This window comes from Tenrec ecaudatus, chromosome 13 (assembly GCF_050624435.1).
Source record: "Tenrec ecaudatus isolate mTenEca1 chromosome 13, mTenEca1.hap1, whole genome shotgun sequence".
Classification (NCBI taxonomy): Eukaryota; Metazoa; Chordata; class Mammalia; order Afrosoricida; family Tenrecidae; genus Tenrec; species Tenrec ecaudatus.
Window position 1 is genome coordinate 49917955 of NC_134542.1, and position 12226 is coordinate 49930180.

General features: G+C 38.3%; 1 protein-coding gene across 2 annotated transcripts in view; it reads right to left on the reverse strand.

The window, feature by feature from the left end:
- Positions 1–2332, reverse strand: part of COL3A1 (collagen type III alpha 1 chain) — a 41000-nt gene extending 38668 nt beyond the window's left edge. Inside the window, exon 1 of one of the 2 annotated variants that reach the window (XM_075529397.1) lies at positions 2086–2332. In XM_075529397.1, the coding sequence (XP_075385512.1) occupies positions 2086–2170 (85 nt within the window). In that variant the 5' untranslated portion in view covers positions 2171–2332. The remainder of the gene's footprint in view (positions 1–2085) is intronic. The other variant, XM_075529396.1, reaches the window with a different exon arrangement.
- Positions 2333–12226: the final 9894 nt, after the last annotated feature.

A 12226-nucleotide genomic window follows, 5' to 3' on the forward strand; every position in this document is an offset into this window, starting at 1 on the left:
CATATTGCAGAACTTTCACAGACTTGTAAAAACACCACAATTCTTTGTAAAGACATGTTTTATGCTTCAGAAAACTCTCATGAATGGAAATAATTATTCAATAGAGGTGTCCTCTAAAACCCTAGCGTCCAGAATTCTTATTAGACTGTTCCCAAATGCTGTGTATTTAATCAGCCCGTAAGCGCCTCCAGACTTAGCTACCTACAGAGCTTTCTGGTTGAATCTGTACAGAAAATAAGATGCATGATTAAACACTCAACCTGTTGTTTTACAACAGACGAAAGCAACACTAAACTTCTTTTTAGCTTATGAACACTTAAATATATCAGATACATAAGGAACGATTATGTCCCACAGAGAGAAAGAAAAGACTGGCAGCTTTAGGCAACATACAGATACTGTAGGTATCGAACTTTTTAATTTTCTTTCTAAAGTTGGATTAGAGAAGAAAAATACCATGTTTTTAAAATACTGCAAGACTTTAGACAATGGCAAATATTTCCAACTAAAAATCGAAGAGTTGCATCTTTTCAATAAATGGGCAATGAGGTGCATTAGTAACCTAAACAGCATCCCAGCCTTGCCTAAGGTGAGTGGAGGGGGTAGCTATTTGGGATCCTAATCAAACATTTTCTTGGGAGATAGGACAGAGCGGAAAGAGGAAGAGAGGACCGAATGGAAGGAAGGGTGACGGTTCTAGGGCAAGGAAGATGATGGGGGATGGAGGAAGGGGAAAAAGAGGAGGGGAAATGTGCTTACCCAAGAAGGGGGTGGGGTGATAAGTAAAAGAAAGAAAAGGAGGAGGAGGAGGAGGAGGAGGAGTTGTTCTGAAGGAGCCAAAAGGGGCGGAGCAATTAGAAGGAAGGAGGGGGAAGGAGGCAGGGAGGAGGAGCAAAGAAGGGAATGGAAGGGAACAGGGATGAGCGGCACATTTTTTTTCTTTTATGGCCATGAGCTGAACATGGAATGGCATTGTGTCTCCTCCCAACCACCTTCTTGTTATTTGTGAAGTCACCGCACATAATTGATATTTTATAAATCTTGTTTTCATGCATAATGTTTGCAATAAGTACAGATCTAAATATGGAAGCATTTTTAATTATGTGCAAATAGAGAATGAAATGTCCTTGTAATTATTTCAGTATCCTTAAATTTGACATTTTAATATGTTTATATGGTAATGTTTATTCCAATTTGCCCAGTATTTTCATGGCTAAAGGGAACATAAGAATTAATAGAAATGTTTGCACATAAGTAATGAGACAATAGGGAAATAAGAGCATAAAAATCACTACATGCATTTATTAGAAAGCACATCTATAAAACTTTTTGAAGTCAAACGGGACTAGCAGCATTTGCCGAAGGTAAACACACATTCGTGTTTAAAATATATTTGTTAAAGTATGCTCTTCATTAATGCAAGTGCAGTTAAAGTAGAGTATGCAGAAAATACTTCATCCTCGACAATATGTTATTAGAAAGTGTGCGCTAATCAGCCCTGTACATGTTAGATACCGAATAGAAGCAAGGATGCTGAAACATTTTTAACAGTCTGAATGCCTTTAAGAGTGTTGACAGATAGCTTGCTGACATTGTACAGAAATACATTTAATGAAGCTAATAATGTACAAGACTCTCCTTCAGAAAGTTTTTAACACATGCTATTTTAAAACGCATGATCTGATTGGGAAAACAATACTCAGTTTTCATATTGTATCCTCACAAAGGATGCAGCATCCAAAGGAGGACGTAAAGGTATGTTAGAGGAGACCAATAACTTCCAGACTGCCGGGGAGCATTCCAATGTTAACAATCAGGAAGGAACTTTTTTAAAAGTCACAGTAAAAGTTTCCAGTGCCGTTAACATGAAAACAAGTTCAAACAAGAAACATTTCTCCCCTGAAAACACCCCGAGAACTTTTAAAAACACAAATGATAATATTCTCTTTACACAAATGGAAAAGGGCCCATCATGATTCCTTCAACATTATCTTTTAGAAGCCGGTCTTCCCCCGCTTACAACTCTTTGTAAGGAGCAGTAACGACACAAGCCTCAGAAAGTTCGTGAAATCAACACCTACTCACCGTCTTGGGTCTGTTGGGCCAAAATAACAGTGGGGTGAAGCAGAGCGAGAAGCAGCCAGGTCCCCTTTTGCACAAAGCTCATCATGTCTAACGATTAGACATGAGACTCTTTGTGCGAAAAGGAAAAAAGGAAAGCGTTCACAGCAGCACCATCAGTTGTCCCCTGCCCTCTTCAGCACCGGGCCCGTCAGAAAACTCAGCCACTGAGACTGCTTTGCTTTGGCCTTAAATAGGAAAAAGCTTGGCTTCTCTCACTTCCCAGCCCCTTTCTGAAACATGAGAGCAGCACCCATCCCCTGAGCAGTAAAAGAAATGATGAATATTTCTCTCTCCCCTTCTAGAAGACCCAACCCACAAGCATGGAAAGCAGCACATCTGGAAGTGTGTGTGTGCCTGCTTCTGTGTACGTTTCTTAGAGGTTTTAAGGTTTTTTTCTGTGTGTGTGTGCATGTGTGGGGGGGTAACTTATGAACATAGATTGCAATTCTCGGTTTCATCGTGTTGTAAGAAAAGAATGAAATGTATGTGCTTTTTAATGGCCCTCAATATAGTGTATTTGTGATATAAGTTTGAGAAATGGCTTCATACCCATTTCTTGGGCATGACTATGGGCGAGCTATCTTGCCAGAAGATTTTTATGTCGATGTTTTGCCAGAATCCCTCTAGCTCAATTTAAAGAGACCTGGAAGAGGTTCACTGGAAGACAATCCTTGGATTGTCCTGCTCACTCATCCCCTCACCTGACAGCCTGGACGTTGGAGTCCAAGCAAATGTGAAGAAACTCTGCGTGACGTCGAAATGGCGCCCTGAACGTCAGATACTTACCTGTACTTGCTTCTCCTTTTTCATGGATCTCGTCAATAAGCCAAGAATTGCTTTCTTGTGAGTTTTCCAACTTTTATGCTGCTTGTGAAAGTCAAAACAGATTTTTCTAGAGAAAATCCAGCCTTTTCACGTCCTGATTTTATGAGAAAGTTAAAGAGAAACAGCTTCTCACATGGTATGCCACGGGAACAAAAAAAAGGTGTTGCCTAAGGTCGTGCAACTTACAGCGACCCCATGTGACCGAGGAGGCCCGCTCCTCCGGGTGTTCCAGGCTGTAGTCTTAATGAGAGCAGAGCACCCAATCTTTGTCCTGGGTGGCTTCACATCACCTACCTTTATGGTTAGTAGCCAATCACTTAACCATTTCTCCTAAAAAATAAAAAGGAGAGATTCACATTTAATGTGGATTTGAAGAAATATTATAGGTCTTTGATAAATCTCAGCAGGAAAACTATGCTGGTTGACAAGCTAATAATCAAGAATTTGCTTTATTTACATCCTAATCATCCATGCATGATCCTTTGGTCGTCTCTCCATGTCACCACAGGGTTTCCACTGCGACTCCAGGTGAGCTGAATGCATTGTCCCATGCAAAATGCAGTCACGTCCATCTCCCTGTGGACGAACTTTCACTGCACCACACAGGTTCATAATGGTTCGGTCCCTAAGACCCAGCCCAAACGTTTGTCTTGGGTAGAAATGCCTTTGTCTTATTCTTTCTCGAAATTCATGTTCCCTATTTTACTCAATTTATGCCGTGTGCTTCCCAGATATGCTTTTATTCAGTAAGCATGAGCTGACAGTGGTCTGCTTGCTTTCTCAATATGCCTAGTCGCCAGGAGCCCAGACCAAGCTAGCCCAATGAGGAAGACATCCTCTCATGATAGGAAAGGGCAGCTCGTTGGACCAAGTTGTGCACCTTTTCACTTTCAAGTGGAAAGCCACTATTTGCTGCAATCAAATAGCTTGTATTATTATTTCAATCAATTAAATTTGCTCATTGAAATACTTTCTCAACAGGAAAATCGAATGTATTATTTAAAATAATAATGCTTTATTTTTGATACCACATATGTAGTAGTTTTATAGCAGTTTTTGCTTTTGCTCAACTTCTAAATGTAATTAGCATTCAAATACTAAATGAGATCTAATGCTCATGAGAAAAAAATAATGTCCAGTGATTTTATAAAAATTAACCTATATTTTACACATCAAAATTCCCAACAGGGGGAGAATTCATACACATTTCTTGATTTTTCCATTCTTCACAAAGTCAGAATTCCTTGTATTTTATGTTCCCTTCTCATTGCTCTCACGCCAAAACCTTTCCTGATATGGTGTCTAGTGGGTCATGATTCTAAACTGGTGTCACCATCAAGTGAACTGCATATGGTGAATCCCATGATGCATTGAAAAGCAGGTCGCAGTCTGGACACACATTTCCTCTATATCCCCATGCCTTCACTGATATTTACCAGGACACACAGACACGTCGTTTTGCTCTCTGGATTGCCTTTGGAGTTTTAGCACAAATCTAAACAACTGAAGCAACCGAAGCACTGATTATTCTGGCTCCTTCTTCCACAAGGAGGGTGACTGGAAAGAGCAGTGAAACAAGGGAGGGGCTGCCTATCAACCCAAACTGGAAATCATTTCTACTTCAGTGGAAAATCGGGCTTGGGAGAGCTGCACAGCACAGCTGTGATGAACTCCCCAGGCCAGTGAATGTCAGCAGCGCTCTCTGCAACAGCAAGCAGGCCAATTATGTCCCAAATGAACAACACATGGAAGGACAGCACTCTGAGCACTCTCTCTGTCCCCTTCTCTCTTTTTAACAATCTCTCTCTCTCTCTTTCTCCCCCTCCCTCTCTCTCTCTCTCCCTCTCCTTTTCTCCTTCTCCCTCTCCCTCTCCCTCTCTTTCCTCTCACTTACACTGTCTTATGTGTCCTTTTATTTTTAAACTAAGGAGATGTTTTGTTTGCATGGGCTTTTTGTGTGCTTTTATATCACTTTAAAACCATTTAAATTTTCACTTAAAAATACTGAATCCATAGCAGAATTGAAACCTAAGTTAGGATAATGTATCATAAAATTGTAAAAATACAATGTGGGAAGATCTAATACTTCTATTATCAGTGAAGGGAGTAGGGCGCTCAGTTTACACAAGTAAGATCATATTTGAAGAGTTGAATTCTCTTTGAACATATTTGAGCAAATACCAGTGTATGTGGACTAGAGCCACAGATGTGGTTGGAACAGAGGCCATGCTGTCATTGAAAGACTTGGATATCTAGCCACAGATCTCCTGAAGATTGAGGTAATGACATTAGTAAGATATGATAGTCAAGTATTGAATAATTATAATCGTTCAATTATGAAAATCCAACAATGATTCTATTTTCTTTTGTTTATTTTAATCTTAATGCCCAAAATGTCCAATTTTATTTTGAGTTTTGATTCTATAATACTATATTGATAACCACTTTTTGTTAGACAAGAGGTTCTACTTTTGTATAATACTAAAATTTCCTTGACATTTATTTTAAAAGTTTAAGCAATGTACTAAATTTGGAAACATTAAGACCTCTATATTTAGATGTTATCTTATACTCTTTGTTATAAAACCTGACACATTGGGGGCTCATACACCTCTTATCACAATCCATACATACATCCATGTGTCAAGCACATTTGTACATTTGTTGCCATCATCATTCTCAAAACACTTTGTTGCTACTTGAGCCCTTGGTATCAGCTCCTCATTTTTACCCCTCCCTTCTCCACCCTCCCTCCTCACGAACCCTTGATAATTTACAAATCATTACTATTATTTTTTTCATGTCTTACACTGTCTGATGTCTCACTCACTTTTCTGTTGTCCGTCTCCCAGGGAGGGGCTTATATGTAGATCCTTGTGATCGCTTCCCCCTTCCTCTCTCACCTTCCCCTCCATTCTGAATTTTTAATCATTATATTTTTTCACTAAAAATTAATTGAAGAACAGATAACAAAGTTCAGAGGTGTTACTCGACTCTCAAAATGACTATTTGAAATTCAAATTAAGTAGAACATTTTCCATCCCCACCCCCCATGGTTTCCACTTGAATTCATTACTAATTATGCTGCCTGTAGCCATTCGATCAGCTCCAGCTCCCAGCCATCCTGGAGGACCAGGTAGAACCGCCTCCTGGGGTTTCCAAGGCCAAGGCCGTATAATGCACGCAAGCAGGAATGGCCAGCGGATTCGAATCACAATCTTTTGATTATCCATCCTATACTTAACCCGCTAGGCCATCTGAAGTTCTTTCTAATTATGGTACTTGTACTTTTATGCAACTTAAAGATTGGATGAATGCAAATTCTGTATGTGTTCTAACGACAGATTGTAAAAAGAATGCAGAGAGGCAATAAAGAACAAAATTGTAGAGATCACGGCCAGTTTAAAACAACAACAACAACAACATTCTTCACACATTTAGATCACCATTGATCTTTGGGCAATTTTCAGTATTGGCATAATTTTTAGAATTTCAGTGAAAACTCATGACTGATGATGAAGCAAGTCTTAGAATTCACATGTGTGCATGCATATAAGCATAAGCTTTTAGAGCCTCACAAAACTCTGAGCAAGTTGAAGAGTCTGGAAATGGACTTAACATACACATAAAAATGATTTGCTTTTGTTACTAGTTATTCACTATATAAATAGATTCAAATCCCAAAACTCCCTCTTGTGTTAATATAGACCTGTCATCTAAAATCTTGTATACTTAATAGGCTACATAATCAAAGAACAGGAAACTATTGGCCCACACCTATTCGAATGGTCAAAGTCTCTGAAGTGTTGTAAGCATGGGCCCTGAGTGAAATCTTCATGCTTATAAACCAGCGATGCGCTTATTTGCTGTGGTGACTTATTATTGCAATCACACTTGAAAACTTATAGAGAATTGGGATTCAGTTCATCATATAGCACACCGACTCACTCATCAACTACGTGGATATTTTAGAAAGTTTGCTGGAATGCAGCATCTTGCAGGAGTTCCCTGTTGGGTCTTCAGTTCATCACTGTCAGGGTGGAAAGCCTCAGTCTGTAAACCCCACAGGACTCTCTATCAAATATGATTTGTCATCTGAGTCATACTTAGGAATTTTCAGCAATATCCAGCACAGCTGCAACAACTCCCCACATGTAGCCAGTTCTGTCTGAAGATAAAAGAAGGCCCAACCACCCCATTCAGATAGCAGCAGAAGCTAGACCAAAGCCCGGCCAGTGAATATGCATGCTCCAAATGATCTAACTGCTATCAATATTCTTTCTATTCAGATAGCCAAAGAGGCTCAAACATAAGGTTTTAAAATTCAACTAACCTTTAAAGACACAGAAACCCAGAGGCTCTGCAACCATTTCCCCACACGAATGGGAAGTAACTAAGTTTTAACTGACATTGAATGTTACTACATAACTGCTTCCTTTTCTGGTCACCAGAGCTAATGTGAAAAAAAAAATCTGGTTAGTTATCTGAAGACCTTGATTCCTTCTGTATATTAAAACAGGCTAAATTAAAGTCTATGTTTAAATAGGTTATTGGTCTATGGAAGAGCATCAATATAAAATTGTGGGATGACATAATAGAAAATAGATTCATTCTGAAGGACCTAAATGTCCTTTGGAATCTTGGTTTCATGTAAAAATACCCTCTTCAGTAGCCTTGCTCTACATTGATTTCTATATTAATTTCATTCTGATTATACATCTTTTACAGATATTTCCCTCCTTCACCACCTTTAGTATTTTTTCCATCAAGCAGAGGTAAGCACAGTCCTACAGAGTGTGGACCGCTGTTAGGTGCCACCAGGTTGAAAACCACCAGCTGCTCCTTGGAAGAAACCCAGGGCTTTCTCTGTCGGTAAAGATTACAGTCTGGAAAATGCACAGGAGAAGCACTACCCTGTCTATGGAGTCACCATGATCAGCATCAGCTCCACGGCAGACAGCTTTTTAATTTTATTCCGTGGAATATAGTCATGCAGTAAAGATTTGTAGGACTTCAAAAATAGATGGATGGATGGATGGATGGATGGATGGATGGATGGATGGATGGATGGATGGATGGATGGACAAATGATGAACCAAATAACAACAGCAACAATTAAACTCATGGTCACTGAGTAGATTCTGATTCAGAGAGACCCTATAGTACAGACTAGGACTGCTTCTTTCCATTTCCAAGGCTGTAATTTGAACCTCTTATCTTTCTCCTTTGGAACAACTGATGGTTTGGAACTGCTGACCTGGTGATTAGTAAGCCAAGGAGCAACCTACTATGCCACAAAGGGACCTGAAAAGAGCCAGGGAACCTAGACATTCTTTAAATCAATCACTGTCCTACCTTAGTTTACAGACATTAGATGCATTTCGTGACGTGATTAAATAGAAACATCTAAAGAAAAGAAACAACTTCAAGTGGAAAATCTCCACATGAATATTGTACTTCTTAAATATACAAAATGCTGGTATTTGGATTATGCTATCAAATAAAACAATATTATTTTATTTCTATTCTTTCATATCCACCCATTTTCTCTAATTCCAACTTCAACCTCAATTTTGGAAACTTAGCTCTTTGTATAACTCTTAATATGCAATCCAACCTCATTCGGTCACTAAGTACCTTCTTCACAAATTGTATAGCCTTTTTTTTAAACCAATACTCACTCGATGTATTTTTTTGTTCTCCTACCTTTGCTGAGGCTATCTGAAATGCTTGTTCCTCATATCTATCTGATCAAATCCCACTCAATAGTCACAGATCACTTTATCCAGAAATCTCACTTATTTGTCCTGATGAAATATTTCCCTTACTCCTCAACCTCCCTGCAAACCTTCCTATAGCCTTTTGCCTCCTTTGACTTATAGTTTACTATTGAATTTAATTGACTAACAATTACTTCATGGCAAGATTAAGGTTTATGCACTAGCTTATTTCAGCAAAGTAGTTTTTATAGGGCTTTACATTAGTAGACAATTAAGAATTATGAAGTGACATATCATTTAAAATATGAAATCCTTAACCCAGTAAAATATAGTGAAGTAATGTATTTTCTTCGTGTCTTTTAGAACTCATGTAATTTTTCAAAAGTTAATTAATCCCAGTGTTTCCATCACTGTGACTAAGGAAGCTCACTGTTTCCAGCATAGGAAGGCCTTGGATTCACAAAGGAAATTAAAAACTTCCAGATGGTTTGAATTTATTTCTAAAATAGAAAAAATAAAACACAAACAATAAAACCAATCAACAAACAAATTGAAAGCAGTCAAACTCTATGTTCACAATGAGCATCACAAGTCAGAGACTAGTGAAAAAGAAACATTTTGTTAAAGGTAGAGAAACAAAGGTAGTTTACTAAGTCTTATTAGGAAATAATAGAAAAAGTAAACACTAATTTCAAAATCAACGTAAATAAAAGAGTTTAAAATGCATCACAGTTTAATCTGTTTTATTCTGAGAGTAAAAATTAAAATGACATATTAGTTAGTATCTTAAGCATAATAAGTGCCTAAGAGAGAACTTCTCAAACTTTTTTGTTCAAATTATTTCACTTCCATTGACTGAGTTTCTTTGTAGTTAAAATTTTAAAAAGGAAAATTCAATGCAAAATGTCAAACCAAAATACTTAAACTTCCTACAAATATAGGCACCCTTTGTGTGGGGGTATATAAGACAAACGTTTAAGGCTTTGCTCCATTTAATGTACTGGTTATCCATTCTTGGGAGCATCGGTTGCCATCTTAGTCTGCTTCGTTAGGTATGCCAAGAGGGCATGGAAATCAGGTGACCCTCTCCTATTCCAGGGGGACCACCAACGTCTTGGAATCTCTTTCCTCGGTGCTCGCAGCAGGTTTGGCTGTAAAATGGACAGCCATGGGGACGCAGATTCAGCATAAAGGCTGTGTCCCTGCTTGGTGCTCACTTGAAACACTCCGTCCCCAAACTTTCACTTAGGCTGTGGCTGCTCCTGAGAGAGAGTAAGAGGGAAGAAGGGGGGAGGATGAAGTGAGAATTCCCTGACCCTGATCCTTTCCCAACTGTTAAGTGGTAGTGTAGCAGCACACTTTTATTTCTGGCAGGAATTGTGAAACCAACAAACCAATAAACAAAACAAAACGATTCTCTAGTTTTAACCATGGTAACAAAAACTGATGACTAAAGCAAGGCTCTTCCAGGATTTCAAAGTTACAATTTCCCATTCAACAAAACAGTGGGCAAATACAAGGGGACGACGCATTCTGGATGACTCCTTGCAATCAACATCAGGTTGAGTGAGGTAATTTTATCTGTACTTTTTTTGCTATAGCAAACTTCAGAGAAAAATATGGCCAGACCATACTTTGGGACACAATGACACACTACTGGAAAAAATGAAGTAGAGTGCAAAATTACAAGAAAAGTAAGATCATTGTTGAAGCCACGTTAGCATGCCCTGCTCAAAATTATATCTGATTCTCTAGACACTTCTTTTGGATGAATCCCCAAAACAAAACTAGAGAAATTACATAAATGATTTTCCAGGCCAACTTTTCTGATTCAGTGTGCTGTAAGTTGCTTGCAGTTTTTCTCCAACTAGGGGATCCAGGAAAATTCTTAGGGGTTGTGGATTTTGGAATTTCACCAAATCCTTAATGATTACAACCACACTCGTTAGCAAAATCCTTCCTAGCAGTTACAAAGAAGACAGGGCGAGGAATGGACTGGAGGAAGTAATAGAGCAAGGAAAACTAACCAGCACCTGGGGGGCCTCTGTGTACCCATGATTCTCTTAGTTTTCTTCATTATTCCCAGCATTGCCTTGGTGTTAGTAATGTTTCTTCTCTTTGGCTAAAACATAATACAGTAAAACCTGTAGTTTTCATTAAAGTGAACATTAGAAAAGCGATAACACTTTTCAATCTGTTAAAGGTTGAAAACATAAAAAACTTGGAAAAACAAGGACATCCCACTGAATTAACATGACTTAGTTAACAAAGGCGAAGCATAGGAAAATAGAAAAGAGCTCAATGTAAGGGTATCTTGGCCACAGGATTTTAAAATATTGCTGAATGTCAAAATGAGGATCACACTGTATTCTGTATGTCTACAAAAGGGCCTAACTTATTTTCTGGTAGCTATGTATTATAATAATGTTCTTGGTCATTCATAATTAATGTTTAATAACTCTTGCAAGGCTGTAAACTGCCAGGAGGTAGTTTACTGTTCTGATGGTACAAAGGATTAATTTACTTACCTACTAACAGAAAGCTTGTAAATTTGAGTCGTCCTACCCCAGACTTTCTACTCCAGTCGAGGTAAAGTCTCAGAAACCCACAGGGGCATCTCGGCCTGCCCTATAGGGTCACTATGAGTCAGAATCCATTCGATGGTAGTGTGGGTTTTTTGGTTGTTGTTCTGTGTTGTTTTGCTTTGAGATCTTGCTTGGTATAAAGACCTAGTGACCTACTTCTCCACCCCCCCCAAAACAGCTTTAAGACCTATGGAACACAGTGAAATTCTGACACACCTCCATAGCAACCAGTTCTAGCATCCCCAGTCTCTCCTACGACCCCAAACAGTAGGTATTTAGTTAGTGTCTCTTAACTGTTAAGATACTGAAAATCGAATGCAACAACAATGACTCAATGTTTTCTGGTGATTATTCCCCAATTTATATAATTAAAACTATAATTAAGACCTGCCAGTCTGAAAACCACTGCAGAGTGGTTTATAAAAACAACGATCACTTTAGGATAGAAGTGTGCATCTGTAAAGTCTTAGGATACTTTCCTTCATGTCCTTTTACTTAATCCCCAAATAAAATCCCTGCCAAGGAAAAGAAACATAAGGCAACTCAACCAGTTTGCCAGAAGCAAGTTTATTAATATTTTCCCAAAGGATATCTTAGTTGAACTGTTTATTTTGGATCACTTTACAAAAGATCATTTGTTTTAAAGCTGATAAGAAAAGAGCTGACCTATTACTGTTAGTGTGCAAAGAGAAAGGCAACGGATGTGGTTTCATGACAATGACAAAGAGAACCTCTCATTAAAGCAGCCTAAGAAACTTTTTGACTATATAGTTTATGCCATTAGCCACAAAAGCTTTATGAAGACAGCTTCCATCATCTCAAAATAAAATAATGATTTTATACTTGACATATAAGAACTGCTTAGTAAATATCTGTTTAATGAATGAATCATAAAATAAGTTTCCTTGACTTTATTAATATAAAAGATTACCGTCATGAAAAAATAATTGTAGATTATTCTATAATGAACAC